Source organism: Opisthocomus hoazin, chromosome 27 (assembly GCF_030867145.1).
Source record: "Opisthocomus hoazin isolate bOpiHoa1 chromosome 27, bOpiHoa1.hap1, whole genome shotgun sequence".
NCBI lineage: Eukaryota > Metazoa > Chordata > Aves > Opisthocomiformes > Opisthocomidae > Opisthocomus > Opisthocomus hoazin.
This window is the reverse complement of record NC_134440.1, coordinates 816,160-842,612: the sequence shown is the minus strand read 5'-3', so window position 1 is coordinate 842,612 and position 26,453 is coordinate 816,160. Positions and strand designations below refer to the sequence as shown.

At 70.7% G+C, this 26,453-nt stretch overlaps 1 protein-coding gene across 1 annotated transcript in view; it reads left to right on the top strand.

Moving 5' to 3' along the window:
- Positions 1-6,501: 6,501 nt before the first annotated feature.
- Positions 6,502-26,453, top strand: part of EFNA2 (ephrin A2) — a 46,110-nt gene continuing 26,158 nt past the window's right edge. The window contains 2 exon segments of the mRNA XM_075444074.1: positions 6,502-6,543; positions 6,546-6,757. Of these exon segments, the coding sequence (XP_075300189.1) occupies positions 6,502-6,543; positions 6,546-6,757 (254 nt within the window).

The window sequence follows — 26,453 nt, the reverse complement described above, 5'->3', positions numbered from 1 at the left end:
TGCCGTCGTGCCGGGCTCCGGCTGCGTGGTGGGAGCGTGGCGGCACGGGGCAGCCCTGCAAACCCAGGGTGCTGGTTTGGGGGGGGGGAAGGAGAGCCTGGGGACTCACCCGGGGGTCCCTGTGACGGGGGGACCCTAGGAGCTGTGTCCCCCGCCGGGGCCCCGTCCTGCTCCCTGCTCTCCCTCCCCTCTCACCTTTATTTATTTAATTCGTTTTTCCTCTGTGGAAGAACGCGGCGATGAAACCTGCGGGCGTTCGCACGGCTCCGTGGCTCGGCCGCGGTGCTGCGCCTCGGGAGCTGCCAATCCGTCTCCGTCAAGCTGTCAGCGCCGGCGCGGGCGGCTGGGCTGGGGCCACGCTGCAATTCAAAGTGGATTAACTCTTCGGGCTGCCCCCCCCCCCATTCCACTTGGGTGGGTTCAGGCCGAACAGAAAACGCTTTTCCCCTGCGCCTTCCATATTCAGCAGCTCCCGAAGTGCAGTCGGGCACCCGTGGGGCGGCTCTGCCCGCCGGGACGGCAGCGGGGGCTGCGTGGTGGGCTGGGTGCCACGGGGCCGCGGTGCTGGGGGGGCTCGGGACGTGCTGCGGGGTGATGGTTGCCCACCGCACTGCACTGGCAGCCTCGTGAACGCGGGGCCGTCCCTCGCCGTGGGGGACCCCGAGGGCTGGGCCCCTCCGTGCTGAGCCCGTGCCCACCCTGGGGAGCGGCCAGGTGCCCGGAGCCATCGTCCTGTGCCCCAACCGGGGCAGCTCGACCCGACGGGACGGGCGTCTCCGGGCACGGCCGAGCGTCGCCCACTCCGGAGCAGCTCCGGCGCGGCTCCCACCGCCTGTCGGGATCGCTCCTGGGCTGGGGGGCTCGAGGGAGGCTGCCCCACCGCAGGCAGCCCGACGGGCGGGGGTGAAGCAGGCAGCGAGCTTTGGCATTGCCGACCCAGCTCCCTCCAACCCGGGGCCACAGCAGAGCCCAGCGTCGCGGCGCTCGGCTCCGTCCGCCCCGGGAGACGGAGCCGCCATCGCGGGCAGCTCGCCGCAGCAGCCGTCGCCCTCTCCGCGCGGCCGCCCGCCCGCTGCCAGCCGTCGCCCGCTGGTGCCCGCGGCCGGAGCTCGGCCGTTGGCACGGGCACGGCTCGGGGCAGCGGAGAGGCCCAAGCAGTAACGCGCTCGTGGCTCTTCGTCACTTTGGGGTTTCTGAGCTTTGGGCCGGTTTATGGGGTTGTTTCGTCACCCCCTGCCGCGTCCTCCCCGTCCCCTGCGCCGCCTGCCCAGGACCAGCTGTAAATTCGCCCCTAATTTCTCACGTGTCGTTACTTAAACAGCAACCGGGCTGCCCAGCCCCCCACCCGCCCCCGCCCTGACCTCGCAGGTTTGGTGGTCGGTGATGGCGGACGCCGAGGGGGCATCGGCACGACCCTGCTGCCACCGTGCCATGCCATGCCATGCTGCGCCGTGCCATGCTGCGCCGTGCTTGCCATGCTGTGCCATGCCATGCTGTGCTGTGCCATGCCATGCTGCGCCGTGCCATGCTGTACCATGCTGCGCCGTGCTGTGCCATGCCATGCTGCGCTGTACTGTGCCATGCCGTGCCATGCCATGCTGTGCTATGCCGTGCCATGCTGTACCATGCTGTGCCATGCCGTGCCGTGCCATGCTGTGCCGTGCTGCGCTGTACCATTCTGCGCCGTGCTGTGCCGTGCCATGCCGCGCCGTGCTGTGCCATGCCGTGCCGTGCCGTGCAGCCGGGCCCCACTGCCAGCCGGGATCCCCCCGCGCTCGGGCCCTGCGTCCGCGCCAGGGCTGTGCTGGGGCTGGGGGAGCTGCCAGGACGCGCCTGGGCCCCTTTTTTTCCTGCTGCAGCGAAAACACAGCCAGGCCTGGGGAGGAGGCGGCCGGCTCCCCGCGCCCGCTCCTCCCGGGCGGTTCTGCTGCCGCTCTCCACCTTCTAAGTGGGAAGTTTTTTCCTTCGGTAGCAAATATTTTCCATAATTTCTAGGCTGATACAATTAAAATTAAAGAAGACGGGTGTGAATTATACCTCCCTGCAGCCAGCCTCGCCCCCCTCGAGTAGCTGGGGGCTGGAAATAGGAGGATTTGCAGTAATTAAGGCAAATAGTTGTTTTTGTTTGGTAAGAAAAGCAACCCGGTGCTGTTCGAAAGAAGGCAAGAAAACCCACAGAAAACGCTTTCCTTCCAATTCCCAAGAAGGGGGAGGAAAAAGTCGTTACACACGAAGCTGGCGCTGGGCTCCGCGCCGGGCAGACGCGCAGGAACCGAACCGGGAGCGGGGTGGGAAGTGACCGCCCGGGGGGAGCGGGGCGGCGGGGGGCGGCCGGGCCCCTTCCTCCGGCTCTCCCCGTTTCCCAGGGAGTTGGATCTGTGACCTCCCGCAGCTCCGGTGGGGCATGGACTGGGCTCAACTGGGCTGAACTGGGCTGGGTTGAGCTGGGCTGGGCTGCACTGGGGTGAGCTGGGCTGCACTGGGGTGAGCTGGGCTGCACTGGGTTGAGCTGGGCTGCGCTGGGTTGAGCTGGGCTGCGCTGGGTTGAGCTGGGCTGCGCTGGGTTGAGCTGGGCTGCGCTGGGTTGAGCTGGGCTGCGCTGGGTTGAGCTGGGCTGTGCTGGGTTGAGCTGGGCTGTGCTGGGGTGAGCTGGGCTGTGCTGGGTTGAGCTGGGCTGCACTGGGTTGAGCTGGGCTGCACTGGGTTGAGCTGGGCTGCACTGGGTTGAGCTGGGCTGCACTGGGGGTGAGCTGGGCTGCGCTGGGTTGAGCTGGGCTGCACTGGGGTGAGCTGGGCTGCACTGGGGGTGGGCTGGGCTGTACTGGGAGGGGCTGGGCTGCACTGGGTTGAGCTGTACTGGGCTGGGCTACGCTGGGCTGAGCTGGGCTGCGCTGGGAGGGGCTGGGCTGTACTGGGGTGAGCTGTACTGGGCTGGGCTGTACTGGGCTGGGCTGGGCTTGCTGCCCGCATGCGAAGCAGCAGCCTCCCGCACGACGCCCGCGCGGGCAGCGAAAAGCCGTGCTCGGCGCTGTTCTCCGGAGCAGGGACCTGGAACCGTCTCACGTGCCCGGCAGCTCCGGCGCGATCAGCCGGGCCGGGGAAGGGCAGCGGCTCCCCCCGCGAGCCCGCCTGGGGGGCTCGGGCAGGGCGGGGGGCAGCGGGGGGCAGCGGGGGCTTTAGCCGCTTGTGACTTCACTGTTTGGGCTGAATTTCTTGGTCAAGGCTTCTTTTCATGGAATTGCACCCGGATTTGTTTTGCTGTTTCCATGTACGAGGCTTGGGAAAAGGACTTTTTAAAAAAATTGTGTTAAAATATTCCGGCGACCTCTCTTGGAACAGCCCCGGTGCCTGGGAGCGGGGCCGCGGAGCCTGGCACGGAGCGGCGGCAGCGCCCGCCGAGAGCCCGCACCCCACCAGGGCTGGGCAGTCTGGGGGGGCTCAGCGAGGAGCCGAGAGGCTGCGGGGTGCCCCGGCCGCGGGGTGCCCGGGGGGCTGCGGGGTGCCCGGGGGGCTGCAGGGTGCCTGGGGGGCTGCAGGGTGCCTGGGGGGCTGCGGGGTGCCTGGGGGGGTGTGGGGTGCCTGGAGGGCTGCGGGATGATGCCCCAGCCGGGGGCTGCGGGGTGCCTGGGGGGCTGCGGGATGATGCCCTGGCCGGGGGCTGCAGGGTGCCCGGGGGGCTGCAGGGTGCCCGGGGGGCCGCGCCTGGGGAGCCGGCGTCCCCGGCATCCCCGGCATCCCTGCTGCTGGCGCTCCGGGGGTTCGGCAGCCGCAGTCAGGCTGGAGAGCCGAGCCCTGGGGCCTGGGAGCGCCGGGAGAGCCCCGCGCCGAGCGTCCCTCGCGCTCCCGGCGCGGGGAGGGCATCGCCCGTCCCCACTCCAGAGCTGGGAGCTGTCGAGGCTGGAGGGGACGGAAATCCGGCTCCGCTCCTTGATGCCACCGCCTGAGCACCCGGGGGGACTCCCGGACCTTTGGATCTTCCCTGGCATTTGGGGGTCTCCTGCCCCAGCCCCCGCCCCGCAGCGCAGGGTTCGGTGTTCGGGACTGGGCACCGGTTCCCCAGCAGCTCCCGCCCTGGTCTGCCCGGGGGCGGTGGGTGCTTTGCCCCCGCTGGTGGTCCCGCCCGTGGTGGGCGCCTCGCCGGTACCCCCAGGAGCACCGTCCCCCGGGTCGGAGCTGCGGAGCGCGCGGGGGTCCGGCAGGGCGGTCGGGGAGCTGAGCCGGGGGGCTCCTGCGCGGCTGCCTCTGGTTTCTGGGGGCGGCTGAAGCCCCCCGGGCTCGCCGTGAGGGGACCAAACGCGGCCGCGGCCTGGGCGAAGCCCACCGTGGGTGCCCACCGCTGCCCGCCAGAGCCGCCCCGGAAAGCTGCTTCCAGCGTGCGTGAGCCGCGTTCGCCATCGCCGCGGGGTGCTCCGGCCTCGGGGGCTCCAGACCCCGAAACGTCCCCGGTGCGGGGGGCTCCGCTCCGGTTTGTGCCCCGGGGAGGTCCCCGGAGGGGCTCAGTCAGGGGTCCCCGCGCCGCCCGCAGCCGCGTGCTGGGGAGCGATGGCCGCCGGCCCCGTCGGCGCGCGCGGAGGCTTTCGGTGGCGCGGCGTGAGAAATGCCACCGCGTGCAGGTGCCGGGCGGGGGGGCAGCTTGGCGAGCGCGGTGCCCTGACCGGGGGGGGGGGATCGGCCGTCGGCGGCCTGGCGGAGAGACGTGGCGACGGGACCTGGCGGCGGAGCCCGTGACCTTGGTGGCCGAGGATGAGGAGCCGGCTGAGCGGGGGACGCGCTGGCAGCGTCATCCGAGCGCGGTTCTGCCGCGATTTGCTTTGCTGCTTGGCGGGGGGGGGGGGGGTGTGGACCCCCACGGCTCGTGGAGATTTTCGAAACAGATTTGCTAAATAATTCAGGCCGATGATCCATATTTGATTTACAGGGGGGGGGGGTCGGGCCCGCTCCCCCCTGCGAGGGCCGACGGGCTCAGCCGGGGAGCGCGACCGCGGGCGGCGCGCGCGGGGTCTGCGGAAGCGCCTCGGCTGCTCGCTGCCGTTGGTTCCGACGGGCGCCTTGTCGGCACCGGGAGCGCGGGGGGCTGCGTCGGGGCTCCGAGGGGCTCGGGGGACCCCCTGGGACCCCTCCGTGGCCTGGACATGGGGAGGGACACGTCCCCGCCCCGGAGGGTGCAGCGCCCGCGCGCCCTGCTGCAGCAACTGCGGTTCCTGCGTCGCGCTGGGGGGGTCCGGGAGCGGAGCAGGCCCTGCCCGGCGACCCCCAGCCCCTGGGATGGGGGTCCTCGCCCCGGGACGTGGCCTCCCACCGGGAATCGCTCCCGGGAAGCCCCGGCAGATGGCGGCGCGAGGGCGCGGGGGGCTCTGCCGCCGGTGCCGTGTTCCGAGAGCGCGGAGGAAAGCGACGCCTCAATGCGACCGATTTGTTTTATCGCTGGATCGGGGGCGAAAAATGTCTGTGCTGGGGGGGGGTGGTGTCCGTCGGTCCGTCTGCTCTGGCCCTGCCCTCGGCCCAAGCCCCGGCTGCCCCTCCCCAACGCCCCCCCCCTTCTGCGCCCCCCCAAAGCAGCCCCCTCCCTGAGCCGTGCGCTCCCTCGAGCACCCCCAAACCTCCCGCGCTGGACCCTGCAATGCAGAACCCCCCCCCCCCCACAAAAGCCCCCCTGGTCCTGCCGGTGTGACCCCCCCTTCCCAAAGCCCCCCCCCCGTTCCTGCTGCTGTGAACCCCCCCACGCCTTTGCAACGGGACCCCCGGCCCTGCCGGAGTGACCCCCACCCCCCCAAAGGCCCCACCCCCTTCCAAATCCCCCCCGGTCCTGCCGGTGTGACCCCCCCTCCCTTCCCGAGGCCCCCCCGGTCCTATCGGTGTGACCCCCCCGCCGGTGTCCCACCCTCTGCAGGCCCCCCCCGTACCCCCCCGCAGAGGCGGGGCCGCGGAGCGAAGCGGCGCGCGCGGGGGCCCCGCCCCGGGCCCGGGCCCGGCGCGCGCGGAGGCCGCCGGTGGCAACAATGTGGCAGCGGCGGCGGCGCGGGGCGGGGCGTGGCCGCGCGGGGCGGGGAGGGGCGTGGCCGCGTGGGGCGGGGCGGGGCGTCGCGGGGCGGGGCGCCGCGGGGCGGGGCGGGGCGCGCGGCGGCGGGCGCAGCATGGCGCGGCGGCACTGAGGGAGCGGCGGCCTCCCCGGCCCGGCCTTTGTCTCTCCGCTGTCCCCGGAGCGGAGGAGCCCGCTGCGGCGGGCCCGGGGCCGAGCCCGCACCCGTCCCGGTCCCGCGGGTTTGCGGGGACAGCGCCGGGAGCTCGGTTACCGGGCGGCGGCGGCGGCGGAGGAGGCGGCTGCGCCGCGGGGTTCGGAGGAACTTGGCCGAAGTTCGGCGGCGGGAGGTTCCCGGTGCCGGGGGGTCGCGGGAGCCGGGCCGGTCCCCGCCGCCCGGGCGCGGGATGCGGCTGCCCCGGCTCCGCCGCGCCGCGGCCGCCCCCGGTTTCCCCCGCTGACGGCGCCCGGGGCCGCGGGCGATGGTGAGGGCTGGCCGCCCGCCCGCCGCCCCCCGCCGCCCGCCCGCCGCCCCCGGCCGGCCCCAGGGCCCCGCCGCCCGCCCCCCCGCCGCCCCGTGAAGCGGCCGGAGCCGCGGCCGCGCCCGCCCGGGACGATGCCGCGCTGGGAGGCGGCCGCGCTGCTCGCCGCGCTCCTCGGCGTCTGCGTCTGGACCGACGAGAGCGGGAAGGTGATCTCGGACCGCTACGCCGTGTACTGGAACTGGAGCAACCCCAGGTGAGCGGCGGGGGGGGGCGGCGACCCCCGGGACCTCCCCCGCAGCCCCCCGCCGCGCCCGGTGACAGCCGCCCGGCCGCCGCTCCAGCCCCGCTTGGCTGCGGTGGACGGCGCGGGCGGTCCCGGGGATCGGCGCGGTGCGGGCGGGGCCTCCCCGCCGCGGTTGCCCCCTCCGTGTCGTGTCCCCCCCCCCCCCGGTAAAGTTCTCCCGGGGCGCCGGGCGAGCCGTCCCGGGGGGCTGCGGCGGTCCCGGGGGGGGGGGGAGGGGAGCGGAGCCGTGGGGCTGCGGCTCGGCCCCCCCGCGCCCAACTTCGGCGAAGTTGGAGGCTCCGCTCCCCGGCCGGTCGCGATAGCCCACGACAGGCGCCCGGTGCCGCCGCGGGGCTGCTCGGAGCACCGGTTTGAGGGTGAAACGGTAAAAAGGGCTGGGGGGGGCCGGGCTGCGGGGGGGCCTGCCCAGCCCCGGGGAGGGGGGTACCGGGAGCGGGGGGGCTGCCCAGCCCGGGGGGGGCACCGGGAGCGGGGGGGGCACCGGGAGCTGAGAGGGGGGCACCGGGAGCGGGGGGCAGCCCGGCCGCCGCAGCTGCCCGTGGGTCCCCTCCCGAGCAGGCGGCGCGGTCGGTGTCGTTTCCCTGGGCCGGCTTTGGAGTCTGATTTATTCTTTAAAATTTTTTATTTTTTTCCCCCGAAGCCTCCTTTTTTTTTTTTTTGCTTTTTTTCCGGTGAGAGTTTTCGTTTCTCGCTGCATTTCTTTGTTCGTAATTTTGAGGAGCGAAAAACTGTTGGCGAGTTTGAGGTGAGCATGAATTCTGCTCCTGGCGCAGGTGGCCGGGACCACCAGGACCCCCCCACTGCGTCCTTCCCCTCGGGTGCCGCCTGCGGGGGTCCGACCCGGCCCGTTTGCGGGGCCTCTTCTGAACGACCACGGAGTTACCAAACCCGCCACCAAACCCGCGCTCTTCCCCGCCGCCGATGGAAGTTTGGCTGCCCGCGGCAGGGTGCCGAGCCGTGGGGCGCAGCTGGGGTGGGTGCCATGGTGGGCGCTGCTGTGGTGGGTGCCGCTGCGGTGGGCGCCTTCGTGTCGGGGCTGGGGGAGCCAGGGGTTCCTTTGTCCCCCACGGTCCCTGCGGGGCGAGGGGCTCTGCAGCCGGGCCTGGCCTCGTCCCCTGCCGGCGCTGGGGCTGTGCCGGAGCGGGGGCTGCCGGCGCGAGGCGGCTGCACTGGCAGAGGATTTTCCCCCCTTGCGGTGGGCGAGCTGGGGGGGGGCCCTGGGCCGCCTGCCCCTCTCCCGGCCGCGGCGGGCAGCAGCCCGGTGACACCGTCGCAGCCGATGGAAGTTCCTGGCTGCGTCGCGGCGGGTGGCTGCAGGCACCCAGCGCTGGGGGGATGCGTGCGGGACCGAGGACCCTCGGCAGCCGGCCGGCCACCGCGTCTCGCGCCGGGGGGTCCGGCCGGGTGCCGTCACCCGCAGCCCTGCCCCTCGCACTGCCCCGAAATCGGGGCGAGCCCGTCCCTTTGTGCGCGGCGCTGCCGTCGCCCGCCCGCCGTGCATATGGATTTTATTATCTCTCGCACATTTTTGTGGGGATTGTAAGAGGCAGGGAATTATTTTTTTTTTTTTTTCTTGCCCGTTGCAAAGTTTTTGGTTACAGTTCCCGGTCCCCCCCAGGTCCCGCACTTTGGGCTCTGTTCTTTTGTTCTGCCGAACGCCCAACACGTGTAGGCCCCCCCCAGTCAGACTCCGGCGTCGAGGGCGGCGGAGACGAGGGCGGCATCGCTGAGCGGTCGGGGCCGCGGCTGAGACTGGCACCCAGGGGTTCCGACGGCGGTGCCGATAGCCAGAAGCAGTCCCCGGTCCTTGGGTGGTGGGCGTCCCGGGAGCCAGCCCCGGGCCTGGCATCGGTGGTGGCTTGGGGTGAACCCTGTGAACCGCCCATGTCCCCATCGCCCCCTGGGATGCACCGGGATTGGCACCGCGGAGAAGGCAGCGGGGAATTTCTCCTCGAAAATAGCTGGTGGTTTATAATTATATATATATATATATATATGTACATATGTAAAATCTGACGTTGACAGGGAAAATATTTTTTGGGGGGGGAAATGAGACGGGGCCGGGGGCAGAGCAGACGGGGGCTGGCGGGGTTCGCAGGCACGTCCGCAGCGCCGGGCTCCGGGAGGTGACCCACATTTCCCCACCGCGGGAGCGCCCGCCTCGCCGTCGGCCGGTGTGCCGCCCGCTCCCGCTGCGCGCTCAGCTCTCGGAATTCAAGGCAATTTCTTAGGGGTCGCAAATATAGGGGTTGTCGTGGAGTTTTTCTGCTTTTTTCCATTTTGAACCCGGCGGTGTCTTTATTCTGGCCGTCTCTGGAGTTACTGGAGGACTGTCTCATCCTGAAAAATGGAAAACAGCGTATACCTGCTTTTTCTGGTCACTTGTTGTCCTGCTTTATTTCCCCCTATCATCTCATTTAATAAAAGGGAAATCAAAAGGGATTTAAAAAATAAAGGGGGGGGGGGAAACGCGCCGTTAAAATGCCCGGTGCTCGTTTGAACTCACAGACCTGATCTGGCGCTAAATATTTTTCCTCAGCTTTACCTTGCGATCTGTATTTTATAAAAGACAGTAATAAATCTCACGGTCGATATGATTTGCCCAGATTAGAATAATTCTATATTTCACAGTTGGGTCTGAATCAGGAAGAAGCGCTGCCTTGGGACGCTGCAGCCTGCCCGTTCGGTGTCTCGCCGTGGGGTCGCAGGTTGTGGGGTTTTTGAAATGGTTTTGTAGGCGTGCGCCCGGGAGAGGCTGCGGGGTTTTGCTGGCCGTGACGCCCGCGCTGTCCTGGGAGCAGCCGAGGGAGGAAGAGGGGTCTCGGCGTACCCACGCGCTCCTTCGCCGCCCGCCCGTAACCGCGGCTTTCCGCGCTGCGGCGCGTGCGGCCGCGCTGACGCCGTTCCAGCTCCCCGGCTGCGGGATGCGTCGGCCGCGGGTGCGGGCGCTGTGTCCGGGCCAGGCGCTGGCGGACGGGACCACGGGCGCAGGAGCTTCGCCGGGTCCGGCCGGGGCAGGGCTCTGCCCTCCGCGGGGTCTCGGGGGGCCGTGCGATCTCGCTCTTTCCCAGCCGGCGTGGCCGTGGCGCGGGAGCCGCTCGCCCGTGGGGTTCTTGGGCGGATTTGCAGCCTTGGGACCCGGCTGTCCCGGAGCATCCGCCGGCGGGACGGCATCGCCCGGGCGGGTCGGGGTCTCCGGCTTCGGCCCCCCACGCTCGCGCAGCCCCCGTGCTGCAGCGGGGTTCCGGAGAAACGTCTCGGCTGCGTTTCGGTGCAGCGCGCGGCGAAAAAGCGGGGGTCTGGGCAACCTCGACGCTACAGGGAAAGGGGTCTGCAGGACGGGGTGGCCTGGCCTTGGGGGGTCCCCGGGACCCCCACCCGCAGCCTCGGGGCTGGGAACCTCGCGGCGGCCGAGGACGGGTGGAGGGTTTCGGATTCGTTTTCGTTGCCCGCTCTGCCCGCGGCCGTGCGATGGGCAGGCTGTCGCAGTCCCCGAGTGGCGGGGTTCCTGCCGCCCATCCCGCGGGCGCTGCCGGGCGGTTCGGGCTCTGCCGGGAGGGAGCTGGGCGAGGCGTTGGGCATTTCCCTCTCTCTGGTCACGGTACAGACACAAATGCTGTAAACGGTCTGGATTTTACCCGTGGCCTATATTTAACTGAGAAGTCATCTCTCTGCCTTCAGAGGCTTATTTTCTGATGATTTTTTATTTCTATTTTTTGGGTCTGTGAGCAGGGCTGGGATTTCTGTGCTGCTCCTCTGCGCTCCCCAGTCCCGGGATCGGGAAGCCCGAGGGGTGGTTTCTCTGGGGGGGGTTCTGTGGTGGCCGGCGGGAGCCCGGCTGACGCTCGGGGACAGCGGTGACAGCAGAGCAGGACTTTCGGGGGGGCCCTGTTGTGCACCCGCTCCTTCGGGACCGCGCCGCGGGGATGGCGGAGCTGGGGCGAAGGGGGCACATCTGGGGGGGGTCTGCAGAGTGCTCCCCGGCTTGTCGGCTGCTGTGCCCCGTCTCCCAGAGCCGCAGCCCCGGTGCCCGCCGGTGCTGTGTCCGGGAGCTCGGCGCGTGCGGCCGGGGCCGTGCCCCGTTAGCTGCCCGGGCACAGCTGCCCGCCCGGGGGTCGCCAGGGGCTGCGGCTGGGCGACGGCAGCCGGCGTGTGCCGGCTCTCCTTCCAGGGAGCGAAGATGCCACACGTTTGTTTTTTCCGGGGGAATTTGGTGCTGGAGGGGGGTGGCCGAGTGGGAGGGCTCGGCTCGGGGGGAGCGTGGAGCTGGACGTGCCCCCCGATACCGCTGTGCGGGGTGGGTTTGGTGCCAGCCCTGCCACGGGGCCGGTTCCCAAAGCCTCTGAGTCCTGGCTGCGTCCGGGGCCGACGGCGCGGGGACCTTCGGGGTCGGCTCTGACCCTGGCTCCGCTCCCCTTCCCCGCTCCCATGGGAGTCGCGCCGGGGTCTGCACCGGCCTCTGCAACAGACCCCCCCCCGTTCCCCCCTCGGAGCGGCTTTAATGGGAATTTTAACTCTGGCACTTGGGTGGTTCTCTGTCACCGGCGGGCCGAGTCCCCTCACCGGGTGCCGGGGTGCTTGGGGTGCTGGGAGCGGTGCCGGGGTGCTTGGGGTGCCGGCGCTCGGCCCCGTCCTGCGCAATCACTGCTCTTTCACTATTTGTCTGTTCGGTTTTCCCTTTGTGCCGAGACCCCTCGCCGCCCTGCCCACCCCTCTTTTCCAGCCCGTTAAGCCGCGTTAGCGATTCTTCGCCAGCCCGGGTCTGCGGCGAGCGCGGTTAATGGAGAGCAGACACAAACAGGTCCGGCGTCTCTGACAAGATTTTCTCTCTCTGCCCGCCGCTGTCTCTCCGCCTGTCCCTTTCCGGGGACCGCAATTACATTCCCTGCTGGTTGCACATTTGGTATCCAAATGCCGGCCACGCGCCGCATCCTAATGCGGGGACGGGCTGGGGCGCGCGGTGCTGCCGGCGGGTCCCGGCGTGGGGGGGCACGGAGGGGCTGGCAGGGGGATGCCTTGCGCTCGCCGCCGGCACGCTTGGAGAGTCCTCTGTCATCCGTGTGTGTGTGTGTGTGTGCACATACACGCACTCTACACGCACACGTAAGTGCCACAGGTGCCCAGAGCCACCCCCAGCGCCGGCGTGCCCGCGGCCGGCCCGGTGTGACACGCGGGTGTCGTGCCTGCCTGTGGGCACGGGCTATAAATAGCTCTGGGTTTACATGGCACCGAGCACGGATCTCGGCGGCCGGGCCGGGTCGCGCCCCGCCGTCCGTCCGTCCGTCTCGCTGCGCCCACGCGTGCGTCCCGCGTGCCGTGTCCGGCCGTGTCCGTGCCGCAGGCGTCCGGCGGGGCCCGTCTCGCGGGCTGGCTGTCAGGTTGCCGCCGTTGTTCTCTAAAGAGCTCCCTCGTATCCTCTGTGAGCACCTGGGTTCTTTTGTGCTCGGTGTTCGTCGCGATCGCAGAGGCCTCGTCGTGAGCAGAGATGTTTTTCCCCAGTCGGGGCAGAGATCTCGCCCTGCTGCGCTGGATTTATCGGGATTTACAGCAGCGAGCGGACCCCGGCGTTGCCACCCGCAGCCCCGCAGAGGGGTTTAAACGCCTCTTCCCCTGGGCCGTGCCCCGCCGGAGCCCGCCGCGCTCCGGCCCGAGGTCCGGCCGCTTCCCCGTGCGCCGCGCGTCCGCACAAGACCCCGGACGACCCCGGTGTCGGCTCCGAGCGCAGGGGTGAGCGGCGCTCCCAGCAGCGCCGGCACCGGGCTCCGCAGCCCGAGACGCGCCGGCGCGAGCCGGGGTCACCGCTGACCCCGCGCTCTGTGCCGGGTGACCCGGGGAGGCGGCTCTGAAGCCGGGGGCACCCCAGAACCGGGGCTGGGGCTCCCCTGGCGTGTCAGGGTGCCTGTGTGGGCGCAGGCTCTTTGCCCTTCTCCCTCTCAGCCCAGAGCAGCCCGCCCAGCCTGGCCGCCAGGACTGGGGTCCCCGCTGCCGTCCCCACCGCGCTGGTGGGAGCTGCGTGGGCTGGCAGCACCCGTGGGGCCGTTCGGGCTCGTCCAGCCCGTGCGAGGCACCGGGGCGGTTTTTCCCCCCAGCAGAAACGTGCCTGGGTGCAGCTGGGATGGGATGGGGCGGTGGGAGCGGGGCGGCCGGCGGGAGCCCGTTTGGCCGGTGCCGTGCCGTGCCACGCCGTGCCACCGTCCGGGCAGCGTGCTCCGGCCCCCCGCCATCCCAGCCCCAGCTTGTTCCTGGGCGGGCAGAGGGTCGTTATTTATTTATTTCTCCTCCCTCCTCTCCCCCTTTGCTTGTTGATGCTGCTGTGGCTGGGCTGCTAAATAGCTTCCCATTGTTCGCGAGCTAATTACCTCTTAATGAGGCTCCTTACTCAAAAGCCAAGCGAGAGTGGAGGCTGCGGGGTGGGCTGGGTGGCAGGCGAAGGCTGGGTGATGCCAGGGTGAGGGTCACCGGACCCCCCTGGGTGGGTTTGGCTCTGCGTGGTGGTGGGTGACGGCAGGGCTGGGGTCACCGGACCCCCCCGGGTGGGTTTGGCTCTGCGTGGTGGTGGGTGACGGCAGGGCTGGGGTCACCTCTCCCCCAGCCCAGTCTGCGGGGGGGGGTGCCTGGCCCTGGGGACGCCTCCTCCCTTTCGGCGATGGGTGCTTAAACTGGGGCTTCTCTGAGCTTGTCCCTGGGTGGGACAAATCCTGCTCCGCTTCGCCGGTCTCCTGCTGGCCTCATCCTGTCTCTGGGCAAGGGGCTGGGCGAGCCCTCGCCTGCCAGGGTCCGGGGGCTCGGCCGGAGGGAGCTGGGCGGCCGATGGGGGGTCCTTGGCCCCCCAGGGCGAGGGGCAGAAGTTTGGTCTTCGCTGGCCAGACCCCAGCTCTGCCCCGGGGGTCGGGTGGGTCCCCTGGGCCGGCACCGTGGGCGCGGGGCTGTGGCGGCTCGTGCGGCTCCGCCGTGTGCCGAATGGCGACGCCGCAGGCGCAATGAGGGGGGGGACACACACAAAAAGGGGTCCTTCTCCAAAGGGATGGGGAAAGCACCCGCCTCCGCCCTGCGCGGCCGCCCGCTCCGCTCGGCTTTGTCCCCCCGCCCGGGGTGGGGGTGGGTGGGAGGGTCCCAACCTTCCGAGGGGGACGAGGCTGTCAAAGCCACAACGGTGGGGAAAAACAAGACAAAGGGGGAAAATGTGCTTCCCAGAAGGACACCGGGGACGGGGAACGCCCCCCGCTTACCGGGCGCCCTTGGGGAGCCCCCGGGGCTGCGAGGGGGCCGAGCCCGTCAGAGGGGGCCGAGCCCCTCGGAGCCGATGGAGGTGCAAAGGCACGCGAGGTGCTGGACTGGGGCCCCAGCCCGCGCTGCTGGGAGCTCTGGGGTCGCCCCCCCATCCTGCCCAGCCCTCTCGGGCTCCCAGCTGGGCTGGGGCCGTCCCCGGGCAGCGGGCTGGGGGTGGCAGGGGACACCGGTGGGTCTCACCCACACAGCACCTTGCTGGGCTGGGCAGCCGGCGCTGGCCGGGGGTCCGGGGCAGAGGGGGTTCGGGGTGAGGCTGGGGCTCCCCAGCTCCTGCGCCATCCGAGAATGCCCCGTCCTGCCCGTGGCTCGCTGCCCCGGGAGGCTGGGGACCCTCATCGGTCCCGGCCGCGGCTGGGACGTGGCACAGCGTGGCTATCGGCGTCTCGCGGCCTCCGGTGAAGCCGATCGGCGCTGGGGCTGGCGAGACCCCCGGCGCCGCTCCCAGCCCTGCTCGGCCCCTTGACATTTCCTCCGGGTCAGGAGCGGAGCGAGAGGGGTGCGGGCAGAAACGAGATTTTGTGGTTGTTTTTTTTTTTTCCTTCTTCCTCCTTTTATTTTTTTCCCTTCTTGCCGTGTTTGCTTTCCGAGACCCTTCCTGCGAGAGCAGCGAGCGACGCGGCCGCTGGGCGAGGGGCCGGAGCTGAGCCACGTCCTGGTGGGGTCCCGAGGCCGCGGTGGGGTCCGGCGGCCGCAGTGGGGTCCCGAGGCCGCGGTGGGGTCCCGCGGGAGGCAGCCCTGGGCTCCCTTGCCACGTGAGCTCTCCCGGCCCCGCCGATCTGCTGCTTTTCGTGGCGTTTCTCCCCCCGTCCTGCCCCTGCCTTTGGGGGTTCTCCCCCCTCCCCCTGCGTGCTCAGCCGCCGCGGGGGGCTCGGGGCTGCCCAGGCAGAGGGGGTCCCACCCGGCGCACCCCAGCCGGGGTTACCGGGCTCCGCAGTTTAAATCCAGCCCTCGGCACTTTTCGTTGGAATACGGGAACGCGCTTTCCTTCCAGCTCCTTCCCCACGCCGCCCTGAGGTCCCCCCAAGAATTAAACTCTGAATTTCGAATCTTTTGCACAAAACGTGAATCTCTGCTGGCGCCGCGCCCGGGGCCGCCAGTTTTGGGGAGAAGGCGAATGAACGGCGCGGGGTTGGGGACGGGGAGGACGCGCTGGGTCCCCGGCCGGGCTGTCCCCGCCATGGACGCGACGCGCGCGGCGCTCGCCCGGGTTTCGGTGGAAATATTCGCTGTTTCCCCCCGTGCGTCCGCCACCGAGTTCTGGAGGGGTTTTTTTTTTTCTGCAGAAGAGGGGAAATCATTTGTATCGGTTTATTTTTCCTGGAACGTTAAGCAGAGAGCAGAACTCTCCCGTGTGCTGGGAAACAGATAAAGTGTTTAGACAGCAAATACAAATATTTCTGAGCGCTCAGCCTGGCTGCAGGTATTTCTGCCTGTCGTCCAGCAGGATTTCTCACTGTGGCTTCTAGTGGGTTTTTATTTAGACTGGCTTGGTTTATTTTTTTTTTTTTAATTTTTAAAAAGCCCTATTTATATTTGCAGTCAAATAAAATCAGCCAAGCCTGACCCTGTAGAGAACTCGAAAAATCCCAATTCTTCCTTTTCCAATCCCATTTCCACTGAGGAAGAAAAGCCCCTGAACCTCGCGCCCCGCGCAAAATCCAGCCGCGACGGGATTGTTCCGGCGCCTGAGCTGCCTGCGGTGCCGGGCACCGAGCCGGGACGCGGGGCTGGGGGGGTGCTGGGGGCCCCGGGCGCTCCCGTGGGGTTTGGGGGGCACGGGGCGAGGGTGGGGATCGGCCCCTTGTACTGCGGCACTGACTGTGCGGGGCAGCCAAAAAGGGGGGTTTTTGTTCTGCTTTTTTTTGTTATTTTTTTTTTTTTAATTTTAATGGAGGTGACGCTGCTCCCCGCGGCGCCCAGCCCCCATCCCAGCCCCGCGGGTGCCGTTGCCGCCCCGTGCCGGGTGCCGGAGCAGCCCGAGCGGCTGCCAGGAGCTGGGGAAGCTCGTTCCCAGCCAGCTCCATAATCCCAATTATTATCTGGTTTCTTGATCAGGGTTGCTTATTAAACTTGGCACCGCTGGCTTTGCCGTTCCGGCCGCCTGCCTCGGCAGAGGGATTTATCTCCTGCCGACGCGGGAAGGAAATTGAGTGGAAAAACGCGGGGCAGAGCCCCCCGGGACGGGGGTACCCGCGCTCGGCAGCGATGGGCGATGCCGCTCCGGCCCCGAGCGGCTCCCGGGCGCGGGAGCGACGCTGCCGCGTGCGTCCCCCACCCCGCGTGCCCGCTGAGGGCCGGGTCGCTGCAGCGGGCGTCTGTGCCGCGGCCGTCTGTCCGTCCGCCCCGCTGCGGGGTGCTGGGGGCTGCCAGGGCTGCGCGTTCTGGGACGGGCGCTTTTGTTTCCGCGGTGTTTGGGAAGGGTCGGGGTTTTTTGACGGAGCACAGAAATATTTGCTGAACAGCGGTGATTTTCCCCTTGCCCTGAAATTACCGGGGCCCTTTCCCAGCCTTCTCCCCGTTTTGCCCCAGGAATGGCAGCGTTTTGCCCTCCAGCCCGAACTCCCCGGCTCCCCGTCACACGGGCGTTCTTCGGGGCGTTGCCGCCCTGCAGATTTGGGGTTATTTTTGTCAAGACGATTTGCCAGACCCCGCAGCGGGGCTGGGCCGCCGGCCCCGAGGAAGGCGACTTTCGCCAACCTCGGAAAAATCCTCGGCGCAGCCGGGCGAGCGGGGCGGAGGCGGGAGAGGCGCTGCCCGAGAAGATGCTCTCCCGAAGGGTTTTCCTCCTGGTGTTTGGTACCTGGGTGCTCACCAAAATTCTCCATTGCTCTGCTGGGAAACCGGGAGCCGGGCGGCTGAGGGTCCCCGGACCCAGCCGGGTGCTGAGCGCTGGGACGTCAAATCCTGACGGAGCCTCGTGGGGGGCTGCGGTCGGCCCCTCGCTGCCTTCCCGGGGTCGCCCAACGCGGGGCCGTCTGCCTTCCCGGCGGGCGTCTCCATGGATCATCGGCCTGGGTTGGTTTGTCCCCAGGGTGGGCTGGGGGCTGCGTGGGGAGGGGGCTCCGTGCCTGGGGAGCAGCCTGGGCGGGGGGGGCGGTGGTCCCGGGGTCCCTCGAGGGGCCGCGTGCCCTGTGTGGAGGAATTCCCTGGAGGGGAATCGCCCCCTCGCCCCTCCCCACAGCTTCATCCTTTGGTTTGCGTCCCAGCTCCTCTTCCTCGTGCCCTGCCACCATTTTCCTTCTTTTCACACAATGGCGCAAAGCCCGTGGCTGCGTCTGCTCCTCCCCGCGGTGTCCGTTTGTCCGGCCGCTCTCCTGCCGGCGGGCCAGCTCCCCGCGCCCGGGCTCCCCGTCCTGGGCTGGGACCGGCCCCTCGCCCGGCGGGGTCCCGGGGGGCGCAGGGCGGTTTGGCCGCGGTCACCCAGGGGTGGGGGAGCTGGCGATGCCGGCTGGGTCCTGGCACCGCGGTTGCACCTCGGGGTTCCCCGCTCCAACAAGACCCCCATGGCCGGGGCGGCCGGTGGGGACGGGGAGGGCTCCAAAACCCTGGGCTGGGGGAAGCTGTTGTTACCCTGAGCCCTGGCCGGTCCTCATCGCCGGGGCAGCCTCGTGCCTCAGGGCCCGGTGTCCGTCCTGGCGATCCTCCGGACCCTGTCCGTGGGTGTCCCGAGCCCCTTCGTGCGGGTGGGCAGGGGGACATGCTGCCCGCTGCCAGACTCGGCACGGAGCCGTGGCCGTGCCACGCCGTGCCGCGTCCCCGGGGCCGGGGGATGCTGCCCCGCTGCCGCCGTGCTGTGGTTGTACGACCGCTGTCGGGTACGGCACCGGCTCCGGCTGCGGACGCCGGTCAAACGGTGCTCCCGGTTTGGTTCCCAACAGAGAATCCAAACCCCTGCCCAAACAGAACTGGCTTTTGGCCCCCAGCCCTGTCCAGGGTCACCCCGGTGGGATCGCCTTGGGCTCGTGGTTTGGCTGGGGCTGGGTCCTGCGAAACGCCGGGCTCGCCCCGCGCCGTGGCCCTGGCGTCGCTGCCCGGCCCCGCGGGGCGAAGGAAAGGCTCCGAGGGGGCTGGGGAGCGGGGATCGCTGCTGCGGCCGAGCGCTCGGGGCTGGCGTGCCCGGCGTCCATGGCCTCGCACCGGGGCCGGGCTTCCGACGTTCCCTGCCTGCATCTGTGTCCGTGCCGGCTCTCGGGGTCGGTGGGGTGCAGCCACCCACCCGCCGCCCTCCGGCCGGCCCCGGGCCGGGCTCATCACCGCCGTCGGCCGCAGTTGTCCATTTTCCGGCCCGGCTGCATCCGCGGCTCACGCTGGCGTCGGGCACCGGCGGGGCCCGGTGTGGGTGCAAGGCAGCAGGAATCTGGGCTCCGGAGAAGATTTCAAAATTGATTAATAATAATAGATCGTAATGTTGTCTTTTCCAATAGAAAGCCTCTGGGTGAGGCGGAGGGATGCTCTCGTCGTTAAGCCCGCGAGCTGGGTGGGAATTCTGGACCCGGTCTCCCGCTCGTTACGCGGAGACGAACGGCTTCCCCCGCCCGGCCTCAGTTTCTCCGCTCGCAAGGTGAGGGTCGCTGCCGGGGCTGGGTGAAGCAGCTGATACTTGCGGAGAGCACGGAGAGCTGGGGAAGGGCATCGCCCTCCCGGCGCCGCGTCCCGCGGCACAGCCGGTCCCCCTGCTCCCTCCCAGAGCTGGGGGTCTCGGCCGGCGGCCGGAGCCTTCCCCTGGCAGCGCGCGGTGCCGCTGGCGTGGGCGGCAAAGCCCCTCCGGTCTGCGCCCGCAGCGCGGGGGCACGGGGAGGGCTGGTTTGGGGTCCTGGCGGGGACGCGGTGGCTCGGAGCCGCGGTTGGCTCCTGCGCGCGTCCCACGGCCGCGTGCGTTTGGCAGCGCCGGAGCCCAGCTTCGTGATGGCATCCCGCGGAGGTGGCCCTTCGCCGGGGGGTCCCCGCTGCCCCCCGGGTGGGGCGAAACGAGGGTGCCGTCCCCTGCGGGAGGGGAGCCCCAATGGGTGGGATTTGGGGTTTTTTTCTTAAACATGGTAATATTGGTTTCGCCGTACAACTGGCCGGCCGCGGGCTGCCTCGTGGCGGGAGGATTTACGGGCGCAGGCACGCGGCAGCGCGAGGAGCGCGGCTCCTGGGGACCGACCTGGCTTCATGTTTTTATAATGACGGCGTGGCGGCCGCGGCCGCGTCGAGGGGAGAGGTCTCAGCGGCTGTAAATCCTGCCCGGGGCTGGGGGGGGTCGGTCCCTGGGGGGGGTTGGTCCCTGGCGGGACGGTGCGAGGTCCGGCACGCGTCCGCGGTGCCGCTCGGGGCTTGCTCCGTGCTGGAAGGGGTTGCAGTGCCGGCACAGCGGCGGGCCGGGCCCCGAACCATGGGCTGCTGGTGTAAATCAGCAGTGGAACTGGGGGGGCCCAGCCCCCCGCTGAGCCAGGAAGTGGGGTTCTGGAGCCGGGGCTGGGTGGGTGCAGGTCCGGCAGCCCTGCCGAGCTGCTCCCAAGGGATGGAGCCGATGGGTGCCGTGGGCCAGCTCGGGCTTGGACCCGCTGTCTGGCGCCGGAGGGGCTGCATCCTGCTGCGGTGCCGGGGCAGCGTCGGCACCCCAAAGCCCAGCCCCCACCGCGGGGCAAAATGGGCGCCTTCGCCTGCTGAACTCTGCCTTCCCGCAGCGGCCGGGAGCCAGGAGCGGGGGCTCTGCCCGTCGGGCTCCGTCACCGCGGGCTGGCGGCGGCCGAGGGCGGCTGTGCCGCGGCGTGGGGACGCTCGGGGACCGCAGCCGGGCGAGAGCCGGCGCTGGCAGCCGGTGCCACCCGAGGGGCTTGGCCGTGACCCTCGAAGGCTGCTCTGAACCCAGGAGGGTCTCGCCTTTGGTGTCGCGCTGGGGACGTGGGAAGGCCGTTAGCTAACGAAGGCGGCTCTGACGGCGAGGGCGCTGGGGGGGTGATGGGGTGCTCGGCCCTGGAAGGGCTGGGGGCCGCTGCCGGGGCTCCCCCCGCTCCCCGGGGCAGCTCCCGCGGGATTTTCCCTGCGCCAGCGCTGCCCGCAGCAGCACAAACGAACCAAGTAATTGGCGACACGGACATATTTTGTGCTTATTAAGCAGTGGGAAACGGCGGGTGGGGAAAGCGGCGTTTTCCAGCGCGGGCAGGGGCTGCCGGCGACCGAAACCCCACCGAGCTCCGGCGGGGAAGCGGGGACGGCGACCGCTGGCTGCGAGCCGGGGCGGGGGCCGGGGGCACGGACACACGGCGGTGCTGGGGGGCTGGCGCTGGGAAGTGGGGCCGGGTCCCGGAGCCCCGTGTTGGCTGGGGGCGAGAGCAAAGCCGGGGAGCGGGGGGGTTCACGGCTGCCGTGCGGGGGCTGGGGCTGTCACCGCGCCTTTCCTCCTAACGACCTCAGTCCCACGGGTTAAATCTGGAAACGGCGAATCTCGGCGGCTGCCTTTGAGCCATGGGTCCCCAGGAGAGGCATCGCGTGAGCCCGGGGCGGCTCCGCGTCCCCTCCCGGTCCCCCACGCTCCCAGTGCAGCAGGGGAGAGCGGTGAAGCCGGGGGGGCCATGCCTGGGGTGGGGACCCCCTGGGTGCCCTCATCCCTGCGAAGGTGGGTGGCCTGGCGACGGCGGCTCCGTCGCACCCCGACACGGAGCCGCGGGCTGGCGATGGCCCCCGCAGCGTCTGCTGCCGCGCTCAGACCCGCGCCCGTGCCCCCGGCGCGGTGGGGCCGAGGTTTGGGGTCCGTCCCCCGGCGCGGCGCGGGGAGCGCCCGGCGGTGCCGCAGGCGGGGGGAGCTTTATGGCTGTGGTTAAAGTGACTTTATGATATTGTGTCTGGACAATTGCCGGCTATTACCTGGATCGATGCCGCGGGATCGAGACACCGGCGGAGCACCCAGCCGCGGCCTCTCGTCGCTTCCAGACCGCGCAGGGTCCTTCGTGCCTGCGATGAAGCCCCTCGGCCGTTCCTATTTTCGCCCTCTGCCCCGGGCTCGGGCAGGTTCTGCCCCGGGGCTCCGTGCTGGGGGCTCTGCCCGCCGGCGGGGACGTGGCAGGTCCCGGCTCGAGCGCGGTGCCGTCGCCCCGTCGCCTGCCGCGCCATCTCGCACTGGTGGCCCTGGGTGGGGAGCGGGGTGCTGGGACCCGGCTCGGGGCGGCGGGGGGGCTTCGGGGCGCCGCGTGGTGCCCAGCACTGCCAGGTCCTGCCCTGCTCGGGAGGGGAGGAGGGGGCGTGCGGGGCAGATTTCGGGGTCCCCTTCGCGCCTTCACCCGGCTCGCGGTGACCTTGGGTGAGTCACGTCACCTCCGCGCGCTTCGTTCTCTGCAGCTGTAAAACGAGGCCAACGATACCTTTCCCACCTCGCAGAGGGGTTGGGAGGCTTAATTAGTTAATGTTCGTGAAGTGCTTTGAGGATTAATTAATATTGTGACTCTAATTTTTTACGATGGTAAAACGCTGCTTAAATATCTCCGCGCCGGTGCCTTCCTCCGTGAGCCCATGAAGCAAACCTGCCCGGGGACACCGCTGTCCCCGCGGGAGCCCGGCGGGCACCGTCTCCCCAGTGCTGAACTGGGAGGCCACTGGTGTCAGGAGGAGAACGGGGCGAGCGCGAGGCCCCGGGGTCAGCACCGTCTGCGGTGGCTGTCCCGCAGCTTGGGGTGCAGCCCTGCACCCCAGCTCCCCGGCGCGTCTGCCTGGGCCTGATCCTTCTCCTTTGCCAGGCGTTCCGGGCTGGAAGCCGTGCGTAGGTTGGGGTTGTGCCAACGTCCCCTCCCCATGACGCTGCGCGTCCCTGCCCAGCCTGCTCGGGCACCTCTGGCATCCCTCATCCCCTCGGGCTCCACCTGCCCGGGTGCTCGCTCCCCACCCACGCCGTGGGAACCCGCTCCCAGCGAACCCCCACCCCGGCTCCCAGCCCCTCCAGCGTCTCGGGGGGGAGCGGGGCTGCGGGGACCGGCGGGAGGGTGGCCCGGTCCCGGGGGTGCTGTGCGGGTGCGAGCCGAAGCGCTGGGCACGCGTCCTGGGCGCGCCCGTGAAGACTGCGAGCACACGGGGCTGGGAAGCTGCTGGCGGGCGCGGGGGGGCCGCTGCTGGCGTCCGGGTTCCCGCACGCCGTCAGCCATCCGCCGCGGGGACGGAGCTGCTGGGGACGGCGACGGCGCGGGGGTCCCGCCAGGGACGGCGACAGCGCGGGGGTCCCGCCACGGCCGTCCCCGGGGAGCACGCTGGGACGTCGGCTGTGACACCCAGGGCGAGCTCGGCTCCGGGCGGGGGGGTGTCGGGCAGCTCTGGGCTGGTGGGAGGTTTCCTGGGTGGGAGCAGCCAAGGCAAGAGCCGAGGGGGTTCCCCAGCTCCTGGCCCCCCGAGGGAGCCCACCGGCAGCGCGGGCGCGAGGCGGGGGCTTGCTGCTGCGCTGGGCACGGGCGATGCCCAAGAGGGACTGGCGGGAGGACGGCGTGGCCCCGGGCAGGACGGGCTGCGATGGAGCCCCGGGGCTGGACGGTTGGTGATGGTGGGAGCATCCCCAGTTGCAGACTGGGAGCTGTGGTGGAGCGGTGAGGAGGAGGAGGGAGGACTGCGGCGAAGCCGCCATCCCGCTGCCTGGCACTGCTGAACGGAGCCGGAGGAGGTGGGAGAGGACGAGCCGGGAGGCTCCGGCGCTGGCCGATGGCTCCTGTCCCTGTTGTCACCAAGCGCGGCTGGGGCCGTGCGGAGGAGGGGCACGCGCTGGCTCCCGCGCCCCGCGTCGCCGAGGGCGTCCGGGGGTCTGCGGCAGGACAGACCGACGGCAGCGTCCCCGCTGCCCGGACCCTGCTCCCTGCCGTTAATGACACCGCGGCAATCAAACTGGAACCAACGCAACGGTAAAACCAACTCGCTGTCCCCCGGCCCCGCTGTGTCCCGCGGGCTCGGAGGGGTTCGGAGACCCCCCGGGAGGGAGACGCGGCCGGCAGACGGGCGCGGGGCGCCGAGGGGTGGCCCTGGGCTCGGCACCCACGCTTCCAGCCCTGCCCATCTCCCTGCCTGCTGCGAGGTGTGAACCGCCCCAGTGCTCTCCAGTTGAGAGACTGGTTTGCCAACTCTCGGGTTTTAAATAATATAAATGACATGAATTTTTTATTTTTCTTCTTTCTGGAGTTGTTTGATCCCCAGGGGCTGGTTTTCAGGCTGTTCTCCGTAACGTGACGAGCAGCAATGCGTGCTTTTAACGGCAGCTGAGGTTCTCGCGCCGTTGCAGGGCTTGGACGCCGCGATGGGCTTTAAATCCCGTGCGAGGGGCTGAACGCGGGCGCTGGCTCCGCAGGCGGCTCTCTGGGGTTTTCTGGTGGTTTTCCTCCCTCTGCTCCCCTGTCCCCGTGCGGGACAGGGCACCCTCCCCAGGGCAGGGTGTCACTGGGGGTGGGACAGGGCCCCGTGGGTCGGGGGGTCCTTCAGGGAACCCCTTGGGCATGGGTTTGGCCGCGAGCTGCGCCCGCCATTGCCTGGAGCCGCCTGCCAGCCCCTTCCCAACCCGCTGGGAGCTGGGTGTCGGGGCTGGGGGCTCCCTGCCAGCCCCTTCCCCACCCGCTGGGAGCTGGGCGTCGGGGCTGGGGGCTCCCCGCCAGCCCCTTCCCAACCCGCTGAGAGCTGGGCGTCGGGGCTGGGGGCTCCCCGCCAGCCCCTTCCCCACCCGCTGGGAGCTGGGCGTCGGGGCTGGGGGCTCCCTGCCAGCCCCTTCCCGACCCGCTGGGAGCTGGGCGTCGGGGCTGGGGGCTCCCTGCCAGCCCCTTCCCCACCCGCTGGGAGCTGGGCATTGGGGCTGGGGGCTCCCCGCCAGCCCCTTCCCGACCCGCTGGGAGCTGGGCATTGGGGCTGGGGGCTCCCTGCCAGCCCCTTCCCCACCCGCTGGGAGCTGGGTGTCAGGGCTGGGGGCTCCCCGCCAGCCCCTTCCCCACCCGCTGGGAGCTGGGTGTCGGGGCTGGGGGCTCCCCGCCAGCCCCTTCCCAACCCGCTGGGAGCTGGGCGTCGGGGCTGGGGGCTCCTGGCCGGAGCTTTGTGGGGGGTTTGGCTTTGGTACCGTGTGCCTGGTATGGTGGGCACCCAGCCTGGTGGGCACCCAGCCCGACGGGCACCCGGCCCCGCTTCAGGGCAGGGCAGAGGGTGCTGGTGTGGCCGCCTCGCAGGCACCCTCCCGCCCCTGGGCTGACGCCGGGTCCGCAGAGGGGGCCGGGGGGGCTCGGCTCCAGCAGAGCAGCTCTGCAGCGGCTTCACCCCGGCCCCCGGGCAGCCGTCGGTGGGCTCCTGCCCCTTCGGTGAGCCCGCGCTGCCCGTCGCCCGCTGCGTGGGAGCAGACGGAGGTGGAGGGGTCGGTGCGCGGGAGACCGGGATGGGTTGGCGACGGAGGCGCGCGGGCTGAGCGCGGCAGCCGGCCGGGCGCCCGTGTGCCAGCCCGGCCGCAGGACCGGGACGCGCAGCCGGAGCGCGGCGACGCCGCGGTCCCGTCGCTGCGGGTCCCGAAACCCCGAGTGCGGGAGCGCGGTGGCAGAGCTGGCGTTGCCGCGCCCGTGCCCTGCCGAGCTGCCCCGTCCCTCTGCCCGGGAGGGGTCAACCCCAGCCGCGGCACCGTGCTGGGGGGCTCGCCTGCGCGCCCGGCCCCACCGAAGCCGTCGTGGCGCGGTGGAAGGGGCTGCCGCGCGCTTTCCGGATGGGGGGAGCTGGTTTCCGGCTGCGGGGGGAAACATCTGGATCCAATCGCTGCCGCGTGTGCCGCCGGGAGCCGCTGCGCTGCCGAGGGACCCGCCGCGTCCCCATCGCGGGTCCCCGTCCCCGCCGGAGGTCCCCTCGGCCAGGCGGCATCGCTCGGCGCTGCCCATCCCCAGCGTCCTGGCCCCGCGTCGCAGGCCGCGGCGGGGGGACCGCTGCCCGCTCGTGCCTTTTGTCAGCCGCTCAAAAATTGACCTTGACGCGCGCTGGCGGAGCCCTGCGGCGAGTCGCGCCGGAGGTGTCGGACTGCGGCGCCGCGCGGCGCTACCTGAGCGGCATCAGCAAGGGGCACGCGGCGGGCTCGCCGCGCCCCGGCTCAATAATTGATGCGTTTTGCTCAGCTCCCCCTTCCGTGAAAGGAAACCCAAGTGAGCGAGGACGGCGGCTCCGGCGGGGAGGGGACGGGGCTGGGGTGCCACGCGCGATGCTCGGGGACGGCGGCGTGGGCCGAGGGTGCTGTGCAGCGCGGGGGTCGGGGCAGCCCCCTCGGCTCTGCCCAGCGCCGTCGCCCGCGCGGCTCTGCCGCTCTTTTGGGGAATCCCTGCGGAAGCCCTGGGAGCCGGCGATCCGGCGGGAGCACCCAGCGTCCCCGCACGCAGCGTCCTTGCACGCAGCGTCCCCGCACCCAGCGTCCCCGCACCCAGCGCCCTCGCACCCAGCGCCCTCGCACCCAGCGCCCTCGCACCCAGCGCCCTCGCACCCAGCGTCCTCGCACGCAGCGTCCCCGCACCCAGCGTCCCCGCACCCAGCGTCCCCGCACCCAGCGTCCCCGCACCCAGCGTTTCCGCACCCAGCGTCCCCGCACCCAGCGTCCCCGCACCCAGCGTCCCCGCACCCAGCGTCCCCGCACCCAGCGTCTCTGCACCCAGCGTCCCCGCACCCAGCGTCCCCGCACCCAGCGTCGCCCGTTCCCCCGCCAGCGTCTGCTCCAGAGCCCGGCGCAGCCCCCGTGACCTCGCCTGCGCTCGCCGGGGATCCCCGTCGCCCTCGGCCACCCGGCACCCCACGGGGGGGGACGCCAGCCCCGGCTGCCCCCCGGCTCGGTCACCCCGTGCCCGGCAGAGCTGCCGTGCCTTGGGGTGACCCCCCCCCCCCCCGCCTCCTCTGCTCTCCCCTCTCGCAGCGGGGAAGGGGAAGGGGAGCGCTTGGCACCTTGTGCCTGGCAGCAATTAAAAAGCTCTTTCGGCGGAGGCGAGAGCGCTCGCGCACCTCTGTGAGCTGCGAGCGGGGGGAAGAAAGCGGAGGCGGCCTTTGAAGGGGGGGATGGAGGTCTCTCCGCTGGGACCCCTCCGGGCTTTCAAAGCCACTGTGATTTCTTTATTTTTAAATAGCCAAATTAAAGTGGCTCCCGCATCCTTCCCTCCCCGGCAGCGCATGGCGCGGCGAGCACGTGGCCCGCGCCGGCTGGGGGGGGACGCGGGCACGGCCGGTCCCAGGCTGGGCACCGGGCTGGGTGCTCTGGGCTTGGGGGGGGGTGCGACCACCCCAAAACCCACTGCGGGACCCCTCGGGATGGGGCAGAGCCTCCCACCCTCCCCGGGCCCGCGAGGCCCATCGGCGGGAGGCAGAGGGTGCCGGGGGCGCGGGGGGGTCCTGGCAGAGCCGGGGCAGGGGCACG